General features: G+C 29.4%; 2 protein-coding genes across 2 annotated transcripts in view; one reads left to right on the forward strand and one right to left on the reverse strand.

The window, feature by feature from the left end:
- Window positions 1–22182, reverse strand: part of LOC117181033 (alkaline phosphatase-like) — a 501469-nt gene that overhangs the window by 193447 nt on the left and 285840 nt on the right. The gene's annotated exons all lie outside the window — the stretch shown is intronic.
- Window positions 2829–22182, forward strand: part of LOC117181744 (caspase-1-like) — a 161541-nt gene continuing 142187 nt past the window's right edge. Inside the window, exon 1 of the mRNA XM_033374708.1 lies at window positions 2829–2988. Coding sequence (XP_033230599.1) covers window positions 2873–2988 — 116 coding nt within the window. The 5' untranslated portion in view covers window positions 2829–2872. The remainder of the gene's footprint in view (window positions 2989–22182) is intronic.

Genomic DNA, 22182 nt, shown 5'->3' on the forward strand with positions numbered 1-22182 from the left:
ATCACGATGCTAATGTCAGAACTGAAAAATGACGGATACAATATGGCGACTATATTAGGCTACATTTTATGTTTTTTTTTTATATTGGCATAACATGTGTTTTAAAGGAGTTTGACACAAGAGCGCGTAGAACGTCTTCTTATATAGGAATCGGTGAAGCAACGCTAAGCGTCGTCGAATTTTGTATTTCTGATATCAGAATCGCAATCAGAGACCCAAAAAACCACTGTAAGTCGAGTTTTATACTGAATGTAACAAAATTTGCCAATTTCGTAAAAAATGGTTGCTATTTTGTAGGCGCCATTTTGAATTTTTCAATTCTGACATCAGAATCATAATCAGCGACCCCAAAATCCCCCCGTAAATATCGTTTCATGCTCATTGTAAGAAAATTCGCAAATATCGTAAAAGATGGCTGCCATTATGTGGCCGTCATTTTGAATTTTGAAATTCTGACATCAGAATCGTAATCAGCGACGCCAAAAACCGCATAATCGAGTTCTATTCGCATTAAGAGGTTCTCCCTCTCTCTCAGAATCTTTTATAGAGCAACATAATAAAAAAATCTATTTTTGCATATTCTGGAATTTTTTTTTGAAAAATTCTGTAAAAAATACATTGTTTAGTTCAATGTTTGAATTTATTGTAAAACAAACCAGATTTTCGAGTTTTAATTGTTTATAACTTTATAAATTGTTTCCGGAAATTTGTGGATATTTTTAAATTAAATTTTTGGCGATTTATGTTAAGTTATCATTAATTAACCTTAAATTACCGTAAACAATAGTTTCTTTATTCGAAACCTAATATGGACTGAAATTATGACTGTATTTCTAGAAAGCTCCTTTTTGTTTATCAAAATGCTTATAACATTAGTAAAATGTTCTTCTTCAAATGCTTTTATAATTTCTATCACTCCTATCTAAAGATATACGATTTGGAGACAAAATTTCACTATGAAGATGATTCCAAGCGGGGGGGGGGGGAGACAGTTAAGTATGCTTTAGATGGGCTAACTAAAGGAAGTGAGTGGTGAGATGTAGTTCAGGAAAGTAGAATGGAGAGATAAAAATGTAGTCGAAGTCGAAGAGGATAAAGTAATGAAGGGTTAGTGTTGTTGCATTGAGTGGTGTTAAGGAAAGAGGGGCAAATATATAAAAATGGTAAAAGTTTTAAGGGATGTAGTGAAAGAATTGCCTGAGGATGTAGAAGAAATATAATAAGCAGAGCGGCATATTTTTTTGAGGGGATAAGAGTTGTGGTTAAGGGTAGAGTATGAGGGGTAGAAAAAAAGAGAGGTAATCTAAGAAAGAAGTAGGATAAAGATACGATGGCGAAAAAGGAGGGATTGGTAAAATAAAATATAGCAACATAGGTATTTTCGTAAAAAAAAAATATATATAAGCGAGGGCTAAAGCCATATAGCGGAGGAACTTAGGGATGTAGGGCAAAGTTGTGTAAAAGAAAGAAGAACGGATGTATTAGAGTGGTGTAGTTTTAAATGGATGTGTGAAGGAAATATATTTAGGGGGTGCAAAGGGCATAAACTGAAAGGGGGTTAGAGTTGTAGTGTTTAGTGAAGTGAGAAAAAGAAGTGCGGATGTATAAGAGTCGGAAAGTTTGAAAAAGATGGTGTGAAAGAATTGCCTGTAAACGTGTATTTAATTTGGCGGATATTATTTTGAGGCTTCGGTTTTAGTGTGGTTGAGCGTGAGGGGTAGTGGGATGGAGTAGAGTAGGTTATATGTATTGTATCTAATCAGGATATGTTAAAGAGTATCTAAAGAGGAGAAGATTAAAGAAGTAGCATAGTGGCATAAGGTTTGTAAAAGACAGAGGATAGGACAGGCGAGAACGAAGTGTAAGAATAGATTGAGGGGGTAGATTTTAGAGGTGAGTAAGTTATAAATAGGGTATAAGAGTGGGACTTGATATATGAGCATAGAACTTGAGGATAAAGAAAGAGAGAGGGAAAAAGGGTGTGTACCAAGAAAGTAGCGGGTAGCGGTATTAGTGAAAAGAGGTATGAGAAAGAGGTAGGCACGATAAGAGTGGCGACGAGAGTAAAAGAAGGGTAGATGGAATCAAAAAATAGTTTTAGAGTGTGTCTTGGGAAGGGAGTAGATTACAGATAGGGTATGTAAGCGGAAGATTGAAGGGGATGTGATAGAGGAACAAAAAAGTTGACGAATGAGAGGAGAGAATGGTATAAAAGAAGGAGAAAAGTATTAGCTTGGTAGGGTAGAGGGTCGCGAGGAAGAGAGTGGTGAAATAATGCGAGTGCATAAGATTGAGTGTGCAGAGCGATAAAAGTACAAAATGAAGAGAGTGGAACAGGATCACAGTAATGAGAGTATAGAGAGTATAGAGTGCCGATGAGAGTTTAGGAAAATGAGAGCTCAAAAGGATAAAAATAAGGAAGGATGATTGTGCAGGGAGATGAGTGTGGAAGGGATAGGTGTGCAGTGAATAAGTGTGCAGTGTATAAGTGTGCAGGGTGTAAGTGTGCAGGGTATAAGTGTGCAGGAAATAATTGTGCAGGAGATAAGTGTGCAGGAAATAAGTGTGCAGAAAATAAGTGCAGGGAATTAATTTGAATGGATGAGAGTGCAGGTGGTGTGAGTGCAGGAAAATGAGAGTGCAGGAGAAAGAATACCAAAAACTGATAAAAAATGAAATCAAACTCGTATATTGGGCTTGTAATGACGTGTCGGCTATCTTTGAAATTGACGCAATTTTTCTTTATGGAATCAAGTCATTCACGATAAGATTAAGTTCCGTGTGCGAAGATCGTATCGCAGTGGCGCGGAAGATTTTCAACTTCGTCAACGTGTCTGTTCCAGAGCAACTCACGAGAAAAAGTCTTGCGACGATGGATACAAGAATTCCTTCCGCCACTAAAGGAGACAAGTTGAATTCGGAGGACGCTTTCGCGGCGGATAAAGTTCGACAGCACGACGTGGATGGATGGTTATTCAGAAAGCCAAAGTAAGTACGTGCCAAAGCATTTCTCGCTCTAGAATAATACAACGCTGCCTCGAACGGCGTCGTTTGTACATTCACATTCCGCCTTGTATCGGTGAATCTAGAGTTTCCAAGGTACTTCAAATATATATACTTTTCGTGATAAAAAAGTGTTCTTTTCTGCGATGGTGGAAATAAAGTAAAGAAATTTATAAACACTTTTTGCAATTTTAAGGAATGTGAAATTTGATATTTTTTGTTTTTAGAAGTAATAACTATAATAAGGCACTTCATTTTGAATTTAGATTAAAATGAGTCAATTTTAAAATGAGTGATGCGAATTTGCAAAATCATTTTGAATAACTCAAGTTTCAAGATCTTAATTTAGGAATACTTCAGTTCAATTGAAACCTGAAATTGTTCATTTTTTCAAAGCTTCAAGTTTAAGTTCATTAATTTTGAAAGTTTCCAATTAAAAATGATATCCACTTTGGTGCAAATTTGGAATTTATTATTTTTAAGAGTCTACCGCCTCAATTATTTTTATGAATAAAAAGCATGACATTTTTAATAAATTCACAAAACGATCAAATTTATTCATCTCAAAATTATTTTTTTTTTTAATTTAAATTTTGACGGACCAATTAAAAATGTTTTAGAAAAAGGAAGTGAATTTTTATTTCAAAATACATTGAATTGAAAAGTTGAAAAAAATATTCTTTTCGGTCAAAAATTCTTTTTCTTTGATAAATTCATGAGTTTTATAGAAAATTCAACAATTTGGTAAAAAAGAATTTAATTTATAGAGAATTAGAGAATTTTTTTAAGAGGCCATATTTTGATTGAAATTCAACCGTTTTGTTAAAAAATTTGTCTTTTCGAAATAATTTTTTTTCATTGAAAATTTAGCTATACCACTTTGAGATAATACTGAAACGTTTTCAGTTAAAAATGCGAGCACTTGGTTGATCTACTTTGTTATATATTCATTTTTCTAGTCAAAGAATCTTGATTAGAATTTAAGTATTTTTAAAAATTAAATATTTAATTTTTAATTGAAATTTGCGATTCTTAGTTAAAAAATCATTTATTTGTTTAAAAATAGGTCTTTTTTGATAAAAGTTAACATTCTTGCTTAAAAATTCACCCTTCTGGTGTAAAATTGAACGAATCTTGTAAGTAATTGAACTTTTATGTTAAAAATTTCATTTTTCGTAAAAGAAAATTTGTTTAATAAAACAGGTAACTATTCCATGTTTTGTTTAAATTCAGTTTTCTCATTAAAAAAATCTAGTGTCTAGATGAAAAGCTAAATTTTCTGTTAAAAATTTATATTCTGTTTGATTATTCAGCTATTTTATTAAAAAATTATTGTTTTTTGGTTGCAAATATATCTTCAAACTAGGAATGTATTAATTCCTGTTAAAAATGCATTATTTTAGTTGAAAATTCCTTTTTTCTAGTTGAAAATTTATTTTTTCAATGGCAATTTAGCTATTTATTTTTTTGTTGAAAACGTATCCTTTTCATTTGAGAATTTCTTAATTTAGTAGAAAACCTATCTTTTTGTTTGAAATTTAACTAATTTTGTAAAAATTCTATTTTTTTAAATTAGAATTGAACTCTTTTGTTGAAAATTAAAATATTTTGTTGAAAAATCGTTGTTTTTCAGTAAAAAATTTATTTTTGACAAAATTGAGCAATTCTCGTTGAAGATTTGTCGAAAAATTCCAAATTTTACTATTGGTTTATTAATTGTTTTTTTGTTTTAACAAGAATTTATGTCTTTTGTTGGAAATTCCTTCTTTTCGGTAGAAAATTATTCTTTTTATATTGATGATCTTAAGGTTCATCTATTTTGTTTAAAAATCGCAGTAAGGTAACCATTCTATTTCAGTTAAAACTCCATCTATTCAGTTGAGAATTCAAATATACTTTTTGGTTAAAAAGTTAATAGTTTTGTTGTAAAGTTATTTTTTTGGCTGAGGATTCACATCTTTTTTGCAGAATTCTCGTTTCTTAGTTAAAAATGTACTTTTTAACTAAAAATAAAATTATTTATGTGAAAAATTCATCCTTTTAATTGAACATTCTTTTTTTGGTAAAAATTAATTTTTCCAACTAATTATACTACTAATCATATTATAATTCAATATAATTAAATATAAATTAAAGATAAATTAAATATATTATATCACTATATAAAAACGATGAGCCGCTTTATTTGAAATTTGGGTTTATGCCAGAATATTTTCTAATGAAGAAGGTAAACATTACGTTTTTGTTAACTTATCGCTTTCAGTTAAAAATTCAACTATTTGATTAAAAATAAATTTTTCCTTGACAAACTATGTTAAAAATTTTAACTACTTCGTTGGAAATTCGAGTACTTCAATCGCAAATTTAACAAAATTAAACTAATTTTGGAAATAATGTAACCATTTTGTTAAAAATTTTCTTTTTTGTTTAAATAATTTCTTGAAAATTTACAATTAAAAAGTAAAAATTTTTTCATACTAAAAAGTTAAGAAACAATTTTTTAATTGAAATAGTTACTATTTTATTTTTGGGCGACAAAATTTACGTTTTCCATATAGAAATTCCTCTTTTCAATCAAAAGTTTTTTCTTTCTTGTGGAAAATTTAAATACATCGTTGAAAATTCATCTACCTTGTTAAAAATTCAACTATATCGTTGAAAATTCATCTTCTTGGTTAAAAAATCATCCCTTTGATTGAAAATTCAGTTTTTGTTTTCTTGAAAATTCATGGTTGAAAATTTAACTTCTTTGTTGGAAATTCAACTACTTTATCAAAAATTCAATTACTTTATTGAAAAATGATCTTTTTTGTTGAAAATGAAACTGTTAGGTTAAAAATGTAACTAATTTCGTAAAAAATGTGACAATTTTGTTCAAAATTTTCTTTTTCTGTTTAAAAGTCAAGTATTTTCGTAAGAAAAGAATTATTTTTTGTTGGAAAACTAATCTTTTAACTAAGAGCTTAAATATTCCTGTTAAAAATCTATCATTTTAGCTAAAAATAATTTCTCTTTTTCTAAAAGTTAATTGTTTAGCTAAAAATTAACTAGTTCATTTTGGTAGAAATTTGTTATTCGTAGTTGAAAAATCATGTATTTAAAAAAATCTGGAATTTTTTTTATATGAATTAATATTTTTGCTTGCAAATTTATCTTTTTGGTTAAAAATTGAACTAACTTTGTGAAAAGTTTAATTATTTTGTTAAACATGCGTTTTTTGCTATTGTTGAAAAATTAACTAATCTGGTGAAAATCTGTTTTTTTTTGGGTTAAACTTTTTTTTACTTAAAGTGAAACTATTCCAGTTTAAGGTTTATTAATGAATTAGAAATCAAACTGCTTTATTAAAAAACCGTTTTCTTTTTTTGTAAGAAGGAATTTTTAGTTAACATGGTAACTATTCAATTTTGTTTTTCTTCAAAATTTGCGCTTTACAGTTAACAATTCTACTATTCAGATGAAAGTTTATTTTTTTATGTGAAAAAATCAACTAATTCGTAAAAAATTCAAATACTTCGTTAAAAATTAAATAACTCGTTGAAACTTGAACTACTTTGTGGAAAATTTAACCATTTCGATTAAAATTCATCTTCTTGGATAATAATTCAACTGTTTGTTTAAAAATTCTTATTATTTTTTTTTAATTTAACAATTTTTTTTCGTTTAAAAGTTGCAATTACTTTTGTTCAGGTCGAATAATTTACCACAATTTTATATAATCCGAAGTAAGTCAATGCAATCCAGAGTAATTTTGTATAAAGAGGGAATCCAGGGCAATCGAAAAAAATTAAGCTCCACTTGGCCGCATTTTTAGGAATTGTATTTCTCACGGTTGAAACATTTTTAAATATTGAAAGGAAGCTTAAAATAGTCTGGCTTAAAAATAAAATATTATATCGGATACTTATAGATCATATTACAGCCGAGCGTAAATTTTTGAGTAATTGTTTCTCCATTTGATAAAAAACATTTTTAAATATTCTGCGGAAGCTCAAAACAATCAGGCATCAAAATAAAACATTATGCAAAAGCTTATGGATCATATTACAGCTTAGCATGTAATCAGAGGAATTTTGTATAAAGAAGTAATCCAGTGTAATCCAATATAATTGACTTACGCTAGGCCACATTTTTAAGAATTGTTTCCCCCTCAATATAGAAATTAAATACTGATCATATTACAGCTAAGGGAATATACAAAGTAATTTTGTACAATAATTTTGTATAAAAAGTTAATTCAGGTTAATCCAAAAAATTCATCTCTAGTGGGCCACATTTTTAGGAATTGTTTTCCTCTTTGATAACAATTTTTTTTTAATATTCCAAGGAAGCTTAAAATAATCAGGAATCAAAATAAAAGCTTATGCGCAAAGCTTATAGATCATATTACGGCTGAGCATGTAACCAGTGTAATTTTTTATCTAGGGTAATCTAATATAATTTACTTCCGTTAGGCCACATTTTAAAGAATTGTTGCCCCCTCAGTATAAAAAAAATATAGATCATCTTACAGCTGAGGCTATATGCAAAGTAATTTCGTATAAGGAGGCAATCCAGGATAATCCAAAAAATTCACCTCTACTAAGTCGCATTTTTAGAAATAGTTTCTTTTACAGTTGAAACAATTTTAAATATTCGACAAAGTCTCAAAGTAGTCTGGCTAACAATAAAACATTATAACGGATGCTTCTAGATCATATTACAGATGAGCGTATATACAAAGTAATTTTGTATAGAAAAGTAATCCAGGGTATTCCAAAAAATTCACCAACACTGGGCTACATTTTCAGGAATTGTTTCCGTCTTTGATAAAAAAATTTTAAATATTCTACGCAAGCTCAAAATAATTAGGCATCAAAATAAAAAATTAGGCGGAAGCTTATAGATCATATTACAGCTGAGCCTCTAACAAGAGAAATTTTGTATAAAGAAGTAATCCAAGGTAATCCAATATAATTTACTTCCGTTCAACCGCATTTTAAGGTATTGTTGCCTCCTCAGTTAAAAAATAAAATATAGATCATATTACAGCTGAGCGTGTAATCAGAGGAATTTTTTATGAAGAAGTAATCCAAGGTAGTCCAATATGATTTACTTCCGTTAGGCCACATTTAAAAAAATTGTTTTCCCTCAGCATAAAATAAAATATAGGTCATATTACAGTTGAGCGGGTATCATTTTCCACCTAATTTTCCACTTCTTTTATTCCCTCGTGAAAATTTCATCTGCTTTATGCCATGCGTGAAGGGATTGAAGGGGCTCGGTAATAATTTAAATTCATGCAGTGAACAGCAGGAGAAGATTTACGAGTCGATCAGAGTTCTTAAACTCTCTTATATGTTACACTCCACATAGTCACGAACTTCAGGAAGAAACTGAGAAAAAGTATTTAATTATTCGGAAAATGCAAATGGAGACCAGTGCCGCTTAAAAATAGGAAAAATTAAAATGAAGAAAAACTTTTTATGGGGCATTCTTTACACGTTTTATGGTGGGTCAGTTTTTATGAACATGTGCGCGAATATCACGTACGCGCTTAAAATCTGCGTGTCTTTAGAGTTTTAATTAAATCCTTTTGTTCACTTTATTTAGACGGCTTTTTACAAGAATTTATTTAATATTTCAGGGTGTAGATGGATCAAATATGAGATTTTTTATTGCTAATTTTTTAACAAAGTTTTCACCCAAGGTTCTGTCGAATATTAACTATTTTTAAATCGAATTTTTTCTAAAAAAAGATCTATTCCTTTGCTCCGCTGGGAATCGAACCACAGAATTCTTGAACGCCCGTCATGTGCTTTTCCCTTAAGCTACTACAGAGATCGAAAGACAAATCTTTTTCAGATAGAGATGCATTATTATGCCAGGTGTTATAAGCCAAAATTTTCAAGGAATCTGTATTATCATCACAGAATAACAGAGATTTCTAACGTATTTTCAGACTAGATGGGGCTATGAGCAGAAAAGATCTTTTTTCAGAAAAAATTTAATTAAAATTTTGTTTAATTCATAGCTTCATCTAGTCTAAAAATCCGTTCAGAATTTATGTTTTTCTTTGATGATAATACAGAGTCCTTTCAAAAATTGACTGGCAAACAACTGGAATAATAATGCATGTATTTCTAAAAAGGATTCTTCTTTCGAGCCCTCTAGTAGCTTAAGGGAAAAGTACTCGACCGGCAATCGGAAGTTCTATGGTTCGATTCCCAGCGGAGCAAAGGATCAGATCTTTTTTAGAAAAAATTCAGTTAAAAAAATGTAATTCATAGCTCTATCTAGTCTGAAAAGACATAAAGAATTTCTTTAATCTCTGATGATAATACAGATTCATTTAAATATTAACTATAATAGTAATAATAGATTTTGTACTGCTTTCCTTTCAACTCGATTCTCCGGTTAATACCTCCTCTTCCTCTAGTTTCTATTCCCTTTCTTCAATTCCCCTCCCCAACACTTGCTTATTTCATTTCCTCTCACATAGACTTCCTCATCACTAATAATCTCCCCTCCTGCCACTCCCTTACAGTTCATACCCCTACTTCGCGTCTCTAATTTTCTAGGAATTTTCCTACTTCCCTTCACTTGCATTCGCTTCATTTACTTTATCTACCTAGATTTTTTTTAATTTGCCCTCACTTTCGCTAACCACTCCTCTCATTTTCCCTTACTTTCCGTAATTTCTTCTTTTTTTCTGTACTTTTCATAATTCCCCTAATATCCCTTTATTCACTTCCGGTAATTTTCCCTACATTCGCTCCCCTTATTTCCTCCGGCTTCCTCTACTTCCTCTTCCCTCCTATTCCTATATTGCCCCTACTTTCCCTTCCCCTAAATTCTCTCTTTTCTCCCACCTTACTTCCCCTTATTTTCCCTTCCTGATGAAAACTATAAATGTTTCTATCCGGAACTACGAAAACGTAAAAAATGTGCTTTTAGCTAGATAGCTGCATTTTTAAATTACAAAAAATTTAAAAATAAATGGTTAAGTTTTAAAAGCTAAAAAGTTAAATTTTCCACAAGAGTTAAAATTTTAACCAAAGAAAATTTATTAATTAAAAGAGGTACACAATTTCAGCTGATTTTAAACCAAGAAAATGCGGATGTTATATATAACAGCTAAATGTTCAATTAAAGAGATAAATCTTTAACTAATAAAATTAATTTTTAAGAAAATAGATCAATTATCAACCAAGTAGTTGAATTCTCCACCAATAAGATTCATTTTCTACCATGAAGACGACTTTTGAACAAAACAAAGGAATTTTTAACCAAATAGTTAAATTTTCTATTAAAAAATATTAATTTTGGGCGGAAAATGGAAGTTTAATTTGTTCTTTAAGAAAGTTATTTTTTAACGACAACAAAAGAAGAATTTTCAACAAAATTGTTAAAAATTGAACCAATATTTTGAAGTTTTAAGCAATAATATAAATTTTTAACAAAATACATGATTTTTTTACCAAATATTTTAATTATTGACGAAGTACTATCAATTTTTCACCAAGATTCAAATAGTTAAATTTTCAGTAAGGAAAATTAATTTTCGAACGAAAATAAATAATTTTAAGCACAGTAGTTGAATATTTAACAAATTTTATTATTATTTGTCCAATAATATAAATTTTTAACAGTACACATGCATTTTCAAACCGATATTTGGAGGGTCAACTGAAAACTAGCTATAAAAACTATAACTAGTTAAATTTTTAGTAAGAAAAATTAATTTGATTTTTCACAAGTTAGTTTCACTTCTGACAAAATATTTGCATTTTTAAATAAAAAAGATAAATTGTAAACTAAAAATGGAATAGTTGAATTTTCAGTTGAAGAAAAAATTTTAGACGAAAATAAAAAAGAATTATCAACCAATCGATTTTAAGCGAAAAAGTCGAATTTTTGCAAAAGCAGTAGACTTTCAAGTCGGTAAAGATCAATTTTCAAGAAGAAATTAAATTTTCAATGAGGAAAGATGAATTTTCAACGAAATAGTTGAGTGGAGAGTGGAAATGACTGGAAAGAAGAGAATATGGGAGAGGGGAAAATTACTAAACCTAATTAACCTTCTAATAAGTCTCTTTAGCTTATGATTTAAAATATCTTGCATAAAACAGTTTTGTTAGAAAGTATTTTCTTTGATTAAAAAGTCGACGTATTTTGTTGAAAATACATCCTTTTCATTGAGGATTCTACTATCTTGTTAAAAATTCATCTCTTTTAGTTGACTTTAACTGTTTTTGATTAAAAAATAAAATTTGTTTCTTTTAAAAATTCAACTATATCATTTTTCCTTAAGAATTCAACTCTTTGGTTTGAAAATGATTCAACTTGATAGGGAAGTCAACTACTTGGTTGAAAGTAGATGTACTTTTGTAAAAATTCATTTTTGGTTAGAGGTGCATAATTTTATTAAAAAATTAATTTAATTCGTTAAAAATTTAACTATTTTTTTCAAGATATGTTGTTTTTTTAATTGATAATGAAAGTAGGATGGTGAGAGGGAAGCAAAAAGAAGAGATTGGAGTGAACTGTCAATTCGAAAGTGGTTAGAGGAGAGTGGAAAGTGGAGAATGGAAAGTAAAGTATAGAGTCAAAATTAGAGAGACAGGTGGAGGAGTGGTACGAGTATTGGAGTGGGGACTTAGGAGTAAAGAGCCAAGTAAAGAGTAGTCGATTGGAGAAGTAAGTAGAGTGAATAGTAGGGAATAGATTAAAGGAGTAGAGTAGAGCCTGGAGAATAAACGAGTATAAGAATGGAAGAATGGACGTGGCGGAGTGAGAGTGGACGAGTGCAGGTGTTAGTGGACTGGAAAGTGAAGGGGGAGGAGTGAGCGGAGTGGACAGCAGGGAATAGATTCGAGGAGTAGAGTGGAGCCTCGAGAATCAACGTGTGGACAAGTTAGAGATGAAGAAACCAGATGTAAGTAAAGTGGAAAGTGGATCTTGGAGAGTGGAGAGTAGAGAGGCGAGTGGAGAGTGGACCACTGATGGAATGATTAGAGTAGACAGTCGGTAACGAATTGTAGTAAAAGAGTGGATAAGTGAGAGTGGATAGTAAAGAGTAAAGAGTAAAGAGTAAAGAGTAAATAGTAAAGAGTAAAGAGTAAAGAGTAAAGAGTAAAGAGTAAAGAGTAAAGAGTAAAGAGTAAAGAGTAAAGAGTGGGGAGTGGAGAGTGGAGAGTGGCGAGGGTAGAATAGAGAGTGGAGAGTGGAGAGTAGAGAGTGGAGAATGGGTAGTGGAGAGGGGAAAGTGGAGAGTGGAATTGACTCGAAAGTAGAGGAGATGAGAGAGGGGAAAATAGGTAGGTGGAGGGGGATTAAAAAACCTAATAAACGTTCGAACAAGCTACGAAACTAGCTTTTGTGGGCTCATAGCGCCTACTTCAACTAGTTTTGATATGAGCTGTTTTTCATTTTCTACTTGACATTTATAATGTGCCATGTACAATTTACGTCGCAATATTCTGTTTCTAAAACTGACACAAAGTGTAGAGTAATTTCTCTTCGTGTAACATGTCGACAATCGTTGACGGTGAATTAACACTTGTCCAGTGAATTCCTGTGAACGCGCAGACCTATAACGGGAATTTTGATGAAGTACTTTGCGACCGGACATTGGGTAAGGTCGTAAATAAATCGATAACATTGAATGAATGAGTGTTAAAGGTAGCGATTCGTGTAGTTTATTGGCTAACCGGCGACTTGCACCGGAAATAAAAATAAAATTCTTGGAAAGAGATTAATGAACCAATCTCAGAAGCAAAACCAATAAAAATTGTATAAATTTTCAGATATATTTTCTGTAGGGTGTTCAACTGAAAACAAAATGTCGCTGTTTTCTGAATGTTTTTAAAATTATTGATAAAATAGACATTTTTAATTGTATTTTTTTCATATTGAAAAATAATACTGTACTTAAAATTCCCATACCGGCAATAAAATGGCTAGGAACATTTTAAATGATTTAGAATTTATTTTAAAACTTATATTTGAGCTTTGAAAATTGAAAAATATTTCGAAAATAATCTGAAAGATTTTAATACATTTATTTTAAGTTTTGCAGGATTTCACAAACGTTAAAAAAACTATTTATTATTTTATAAGAAGTTTCTAAGTTCTAGGAGTTAAAAAAGAAATTAAAAATAATTTTTAATTTGAGAAGATTTAAAAAATGTTGTATTAAAACAGAGATTGTTTTTTCATTCGTAAGTTGTTTAAGGACTTTGTAAGATTTTCAGAAAATGTATTTTATTTTTAGTATTCGAGGAAAATTAGAAAATGATTTCTTTAGTACAAAAATTCAATTAAAGAAAATGTTTTAAAACATTTCCAAATTTGTCAACGAAAAAAAAACTGGAAATTTGTTATCCATTTTTTTTATTTTTCAGAACTTTTTTAAAACTGTAGGGAAAATTCGAATCATTTAAAAAGATTTTTAAAAGTTTTAAAATGATTGTAAAAGGCTTTAAGATAAGTTTTGAAGACTTTAGGATAATTAATTTTTCTTCATAAGATTTCAGAAATTTTTTAAATGATTCTTTACTTTGTAAAATTTATTTTAGTGAAATATTTGAAAAAATTTGTTAAGATTTTAAAAATTGCAAAAAAGAAATTGGAATGATTTTAATAAAACTTAAGAAATAATGTAAGTCGGTTTAACAGTTATATTGGAAATTTAGGAGCTTTGAATAGACTCTGAAATAATTAAGAAAATTTAAATATTTGAAAAATGTACAATGAAAATGTCGATTCTTGAAGATTTAAAAAAAAATTGAAATTTTTTAATGATCTTGGAAGATTTTATCAAATTTTTTTTTTTCTTAAAATTCAGGAAAAAAATGTAAACGCTTCTTTATTTTTTATATTTTATTCACTTTGAAACATTTTTTCAAAATTAAAAAAATTAAAATTATTCAATATGACATTGAGAAGTTTCTAAAAACGTTTTGAAATAAATTCAAGTATGAAAAAATTCAAAACATTTGAATACAAATATATTTATTGTAAAGATTTTTAAAAAAATTCTGAAGTTTTTTTTATAAATTTTGAAAGGTGTTAAGATAATAAACTGTTTTTCTTTCTTGTCAATTTAAAAAATATTTAGGAATCTTAGAAGTTTTGCACGGATTAAAGTTACTTTCAAACTTTAAAAGATTTCCAAAAATTTTTCAAATATTTAAAAAAAGTTAAATTGTACTGTGTTTTTGTACTTTTAATGTATTTCATTTCTGTTTTGTTTTAAATTCATCTTTTTGATTAAGGATTAAACTATTTGGTTAAAGATTGTTCCTTTTTGTTTGACTTCAACTGTTTTCAAATTAAAATTAAAATCTCTCATGATTGAAACATCAACTATGAAATTTCTCCTTGCTACTTTGTCTATCTGTCAAAAATTATATAAATATTTAGGCGATTTAAAATTTTTTTAAAATTAATTTTTTTGGATGCTTATTCTTTATTTTAGTTTAAACTTTATTTTCATCTGAATCTCGAAAGGGCTATAGAAGGGAAGGCTATTGAAGTGTTTCACTGTAATTTGCTTAAAAGATTTTTTTTATGAATATTCTTTATCATAGCTGAAAATTCATCTATTTGTTTGAGAGTTTAACATTATTTGAAAAATCGTGTTTTTACAGTATATATTATATTTTTATCAGCAAATCTAACTATTCTAGTTGAAGACTCATTATTTCAGTTTAAAATTTATCACTTTGGTTGATAATTTTACATTGCAAATGATTGTACTTTGTAGATAATTTATCTATCTGATTGAAAAATTGGCTAATTTGTCGAAAACCCGCTTTTTTTGTTAAAAATGTATGTTTTAACTAAATATTAAATAATTTACTTTAAGATTTATCATTTGATTAATAATTTATTTCTTTTTTTTAAAGTTAACTATTTTTTCCCAGTCTCTTTTTTGTTGGTAGACAATTAATTTTTAAATTAAAAATGAAGCTATTTCATTTTTAGTTAAAAATTTAACTAATTGGTTAAGATAAATCTGCTTTGTCAAAAATGAGTAAATGTGTTCAAAAGTATCCTGTTGGAATAAAAAGTCAACTGTGTTGTTCAAAACTCATTTGATTAAGAATTCGATTAGTTTGTTAACAAAATTTTTGTTTCTGTTTAACGTAAACTGTTTTTCATTTAAAATTAAAATCTTTCTTCGTGTCTCTGTTTGCAAATTCACCAATTTGAACGTTTGAAAAATCATTTTTTTCTTTTTGATGACGATTCAACTATTTTGTTAAAGGTTGTTCTATTTGGTTAAATTCAGATGCTTTTGGACTTCCGTTTCCGGCATGAAAGTGTAAAGTAGTGGGAATTGTTGATTCTGAGTTTTTCTGATATTGTGATGAAGTTTGAGGTGAGTGGATTGTGGAAGTGTGTAGAAGGGTGTGGATGTGAGAGATTAATTGAGGGATTGTGGTATTGAAAAGGGGAGGTAGATATTTTGGAGGATTGAGAGAAATTTGTGTGAAAGTTATGGTTAGGTTGTTTGGAGATTTGTGACAGGGTGGGAGGACTGTGTTGATCGGGTTGGTAGTAGTAGGGTTCGGTAGCAACAAAGAAAGTCGAGACAGATACCACATCGCGACGGTATCTACAGGCAGGGAAGCATAAAAGGCGGAACGATTGGAATTTGATTCATGGCTAGCGGAGCGAGTATCTCCGCGAAAGAAACAGATCTAGAGCAGGAAGTATTCAGTACGCCGAAAGAGGAGATCAAGGAAAGGAAGGCAAGGAGGAAGTATAAGAAAACTATAGAAAAGGAAAGGTTAAGAGAAAAAAGCGCAGGTTCAATTGAGGCTTCTATCAAGAGGGAGAGAGGGGAGAGGGAAAGCAGTGAAGAGAAGGAAGTTATCGGGAAAAGCGTTAAATATAAAAAAAAAGTTTAGAACGCCGCCGGAAAAGCAGAGTTTGGTAGGGAAGAGTGATAAGAGTAAGGGGGATGACGGAAGCGGAGATGAAAGTGAAGTTACGATGAAAGAGGAAAGACTAAAAGAAATTCGCGAAGTGATGATAGAGGTAATGGAGATTTATGAAGAAAAGCAGGAGAAAAGGGGAGAGGAATTAAAGAAGGGAATTAGGCGGGAAATGGTTGAAGCTAAGAAGGAAATAAAAAAATGGGAAGAAACCATTGAAAAGTTAAAAAAGAGGATGCAGTCATTACAACAAAAGCTAGAAAAGCAGGAAGAAGATAATAATAAAAAGGTGGAGGAGATGTAAGGTAAAATGAAGTAACTTGAAAGTTCGAACCGGGGTCTGGTTGGGGCGAGAGTCAGAATAAGGAGATGGAAAGGCTTAAAAAAATAGAACAAAGTATAGCAAGGAAAGAGAGGAAATAAAGAAAATTTAACATAGTAATAAAGGGTGTAAGATTAGAGGGGAAAGAGCTGAAGGAAGGGGTGGACGAAGTACTAACAAGAATTGGTGCTAAGGTAGAGATAGAAGAAATGCGGAATGTAGGAAGGGAAGAGCGAAGAGGGGAGATGATGGTACTGGTGAAATTAAAGGAATGGGCACATAAGACGGTGGTGATGACAAAGAAGAGATTATCATATGGATGTCCAGAGAGAATAGAGGATGATTTGACATGGGTAGAAAGGAGGATGCAATAAAAATTGAGTAAAATAGCGGACGATGAAAGAAAAAAGGGAAAGCGAACATGGGTTAAGTATGGGAGAATACAGATAGACGGAGTATGGTGGGATTGGGATGAAGAAAGGGAACAGATAGTAAGAAATGAGGCGCAGGGAAACTAGGAGATGAAGGAACATGAGATAGGAAAATAAGAAATATTAGGAGGGAAAAAAAGCTGAGAAACGTAAGTAGGGAAGAATGAAAGATTTGTTACTGGAATACAGCAGGATTGGAGAGAAAGGATAGGGAGTTTATAAGAAATTTAACACAATGGGATGTAGTCATAATGATGGAGACGTGTCCAGATGAAAAGGGATGGGAAAGAGTAAGAGGAAGGTTCCCAAGAGGTTAGAAATGGCAAATGCAAAATGCAAAGAGAAAGAATAAAAAGGGCAGATCAATGGGAGGAATAGTGATGGGGATAAGGAATGAACGTGTAACAGGAAAAGATAAAAAAGACAGGAAAGAAAAAAAAGAAGGATTAATAGTAGAAGAAGTAATGATGGGAGGAGTAGAGTGGAAGGTAGTGGGGGTTTATGTGAACGGTGATATATAGGAGAAAGCATAGGAGATGAAAGAAATGATTGAAGAAAATAAAGAAGAGAGTAGGCTGATAATAGGTGGGGATTTTAATGCAAGAATAGATGAAAGAGAAGAAAGGGAATGGAGAGAAGAGAGAGGAAGATAATCCAAATATAAGGTACTAAATGGGGAGGGAAAAAAGTTGTTGAAGAGCTTGGAGCAGTTGAAATGGTATATCTTAAACAGAAATATAGAAGGTGATGAGAAAGGAGAATATACATGCTCAGGAGGTAAAAGGGGAACGGTAATTAATCATGTGATAGTGTATGATGAGGTAAGAGAGAAGGTTAAGAAACACGAGATAGGTGATTATATTGATTTGGATCAATTTCCCTTAATAGTGTGTTTGATGGAGGTAGAAGAGAGGAGAGGGAGGGTGAGAGAATTAACGAGATGGGAAGAAGAAAGGAGGGAGTTCTTTAATGAAAGAGAAATAGAAGACGGGACTGGAGTAAACAATGAAGAATTGGAAAAAGGGAGAAGGAAAGGCATTTAATAGAAAGATAGGGGCAATTGAGGAATCAAAATACAATAAATGGTATAAGATGATAAAAAAGGAAGGGGTGCCAAAGTATTTAGAAAAGTGTTAGGGAGATAAAAGGTGGATCAGAATAGCAAGATTTAGATTGGGAAAAGAGATAAGGGAGGGGATGTACTGGGAAAAAGAAGAGAACAGAAGGTGCAGAATATGTGAATGGGGTGAGGAAACATGGGAGCATGTATGGGAAGGATGTAGGAGAGGAATGGAAGATAAAGGAAGCTGGCAAGAGAATGTGGTTACGATTCCAGGGGAGGATGGATTAGGAGAAGAATGGATGAAGGAGTTGGAGGGTGCTAGAGGAGGGAATGAGTGATAAGGAAGTCGCTAAGATTAGAAACGTAAAGATTGTAAGGGATGGAAGTCATTTAAAACCTTAGGTGACACATTATGAATAAAGAAGAAATGCTATTGATTAAAAATTAAAATCTGTTTTGGTTGAAATATTAACTATAAAATTTTTCCTAGATAATTAAGCTCTCTTACTAAAAATGATTCTTCTTTGTAAAATATTCGATAATTTGTTTGAAAAGTTATTTCTTCGGATGAAGGTTTCTAATTCATTTTTTGAATTATACTCTTTCAATTAATATTTAATTAATTTGTTGAAAAATTGTTTTCTATTATTTCAAAATTGATTTTAGAATTGGAATTCAAATATTCCAGTTAAAAATTTATTATTTTTGTTTAAAAGTCACCTTTTAGGTTGAAAATTTTACTATTTGGTTTTTGGGTTAAAAAAGTATTTTTTAACTTAAAATTTTACTGTTTAAGTTAAAGATTTATTACTTCAGTTGAAACCGTAGCTCTTTTATTAAAAATGTAACCATGTTCTTTAAATTTATTTTTTGTTGATAAATAATTACTTTTTGCGATTACAAATGAAACTACTTTATTTTTGATTAACAATTTAACTATTTCATTAAAATAATCTATTTTGTTGAAAATAAAACTTTTTTTTTAAAGTGCCCCGTTCGGTTGAAAATTCAACTATTAAAAAATCGTCTTTTTTTACTACAGAGACTTCAGACAATTCAGAGATTTTGGTTAAAATGATTCTACTTTGTAGAAAATTTAATAATTTGGGTAAAAATCATTTCTTATGAGGATTCGTAATTTTATTTGAAACTCCATTCCTTTTTTTATAAAAAACTTAAATAATTTGATAAAAAATATTTATTTGCTTACTAAAAATTTATATTCACATATAAGTTTGATTATTCGAGTAAAAGATTTATAATTTTGGCTAAAAATTTATAATTTTTTTTTAATGGAAAAATTAATTTTCTTCTTGTAACACCGTTGTTTTTTGGTTAAAATTTATTTTTTAAATAAAAATGTAACGATTTCAGTTCAAGATTCATCATTTTTGTTGAAAATTGATTTCTTTGATGGTCAACTGTAAAACTTAAAAATAATTGTTCTTTGTAGAAAGTTAAATAAATTAGTTGAAAACTCATTTTTTCGATTGAATATTAATTATTTTAGATAAAAAATCGTCTAAAAAAATTTTATTTTAAATTTATCACTTCAGTTTACAATTTTTCTCTTTTGTTAAAAATGTTACTATATTCTTCAGATTTTTGTTTGTTTGTAAACTATTCATTTTTAAATAAAAATATTTCATTTTTGTTTAAATATTTAACTATTTGATTAAAATAATATACTTTGTTTTAAATGAAACTATTTCTTTTTAAGTATCCTATTCTGCTTGAAATGTCAATTAGGACATTTTCCCTTGTCTTTTCAGAACTTTTGGTTAAAAATGATTCTATTTTGTAGAAATTTCAATAATTTGGTTAAAATATCATTTTTTATGGGGATTCTTTATTTTAGTTTAAAAAATCTATACTTTTCATGAAAAAGGTAATTTATTTGTTAAAAAATTAATGTTTGTTTGTTAAAAATTAAAAATTAAATAAAAATTTAAGTATCCGAGTAGAAGATTCATCATGTTGGTTTAAAATTCCTCATTTTGATTGAAAACTCATCTTATTGTTAAAAATTTTAATATTAGGTTTAGAAATAATTTTTTTTTGTCAGGATTCTTCCTTTTAATTAAAATATTCATTACTTATTTTAGAAAAAATTAATTATCTTGTAAAATCTTTTTTTTTTTGTAAAAATTTATTTTTAAAATAAAAATGTAACGATTTGAGTTCAAGATGCGTCATTTGGTTAAAAAATTTATTTCTTTAATCTTCAAATGTATTGTAGAAAATTCATCTTTTTGATTAAGGATTCAACTATTTTTCAAAGATTGGTCCTTTTTAGCTGACCATAACTTTTTTCCATTTGAAATAAAATATTTCGGTTGAAATATCAACTATCACATTTTTCCTTGTAAATTAAGCTCTTTTCTGCAAAAAATTATTCTTTGTAGAAAATTAAACAAATTAGTTAAAAAGTCATTTTTTGAGAAAAATATTCATAATTTTATTTTAAAATTTATCTCTCCCATTGCGAATTTAACTAATTGGTTACAAAACCGTGTTTTGGTCGAAAATTTAATTTCTATTTGAAAAATTAACCATTTCAGATAAAAAAAATATTATTGAAGAGTAAAATCCATCTCTTTGATAGCAAATTTTACTATTGGGTTCAAAATGATTCTGCTTCCTAAACATTTTTTTTTTGTTAAAAATTTATTTTTTTCTAAAAATGTAACTATTTGACTCAAAAATGCATCATTTTAGTCGAAAGTTTATCTATTTTGTTGAACATTTAACAAGTGTTTTTTAAAAAAGTTTTTTTTTGGTTGAAAATTCTTTCGCGTGATTTTTTTCAAATTCTTATTTCCGTTATATCGCCCAACAATGATATTCTCCACTCTTAGACTTTATTTATTTTTCTCGAGGGATATAAATGACATAGTGCCATCGAAGTACGACAATCCATCGGATCGTTGGATCAAAAGGCGCTTTGCTTTAAGAATATGAAATTGCAGTAAGTCTCGGCGGCTAAACTTTTAAGAATGAATTTGTTCACGACCGGAAAACACCGCTTTGAGAAGAAAACTCATTGCACTGGAAAAATAGTAAAAGGAAATTCAACAAGAAAAAAAATAACTGGAAAAAGGAGTTGAAAGTGGGAAAGGAACAGGAGCGTCATCTTTTATATCGTTCTTCCTTCCTACCTTCCTTTCATCCGGAATTGCAGAGTTTGTTCCTAAAATTGTCGCTTGGATGTGAGAATTTACCTTCTTCTCAACACCGATTTTACTTCAGAAATAAAATTTCATAAATAAAGTCAAATCAGAAACTTAATTTTTTTCTAATATTGTTTGTTTAAAAGATTTTCCGAATTTGAAAACTGTTTAAATCTGAACAGAAAATATAGAAAATTCGGTATAGGAATATAATTATTTTCTTTCCAATTGAAACAAGGTTTGGTGAAGTATTTACGACATCGTTACGACATCTTTACGACAACTTTACGATAACTTTACGACAACTTTACGACATCCTATGTCCATGTCGTTAAGGTGTCTTTACGATATCGTAAATAAGTCGTATGATCTGACGATGTCTTTACGATATCGCAAAGACACCGAAACGACATGGACATAGGATGTCGTAAAGATGTCGCAAAGATGTCCTAAAGATGTCGTAAAGACGTCGCCAAATGTTATGCCCACTGGGTTATAATGAATTTTTAAATAGTTTTTTCGCGGTTCTCATCAACTATTATGGAAAAGCTTTATGCGAAATTTAGTATAAAAATTAAATTATTTATTATAAAGAATTCCAACGAATTTTTATAAACTAAAAAAATTTTGGAGGAAGGTGGAAAAATTTGGAAGGATTTCGAAAGATTAAGATATTTTAATGAACTTCACCAAATTCCAGAGATTTTATAGGACTTCCAACTTTTTCCAAGGATTTACAAAATTTTGAATTATAATAATTTATTATAATAGATCCCAAATAATTTCTTATCAAATTTAAGAAATTTGAAGGAATGTCCAAGAGTTTCGTGGCAATTCAAAAATTGCAATTTATTTTTGAATATACCAACAAATTTTAAGAGATTTATAACTTTTCAAAAGATTTTAAAAACTTTTAATTTATTTCAAAAGATTCGGAATAAATTGACAAGATTTCAAGAATTTTAAGCGACTTAAAATTTTTTAGGGATTTTAAAGATTTTTGTGAGATTCCCAAAGATTTAAATTTATTTATAAGATTCCATAACTTCGTATGTGTTTTCAAAAATTTCAATGAATCTAAAAGATTTTTGTAAGATTTCTATAAATTTTAATTTATTGGAAAAGATACCAAGGAATTTCAAGACTTAAAAAACTTAGAAGGATTTTAAAGGATTTTAATTTATTAAAACAGATTGCGAACAATTTCAAGAGATTTCAAGAATTTGAAAAGACTTGAAAAAATCCATGAGATTTTTATGGGATTTTC

The sequence above is a fragment of the Belonocnema kinseyi genome, chromosome 10, assembly GCF_010883055.1.
Source record: "Belonocnema kinseyi isolate 2016_QV_RU_SX_M_011 chromosome 10, B_treatae_v1, whole genome shotgun sequence".
Classification (NCBI taxonomy): Eukaryota; Metazoa; Arthropoda; class Insecta; order Hymenoptera; family Cynipidae; genus Belonocnema; species Belonocnema kinseyi.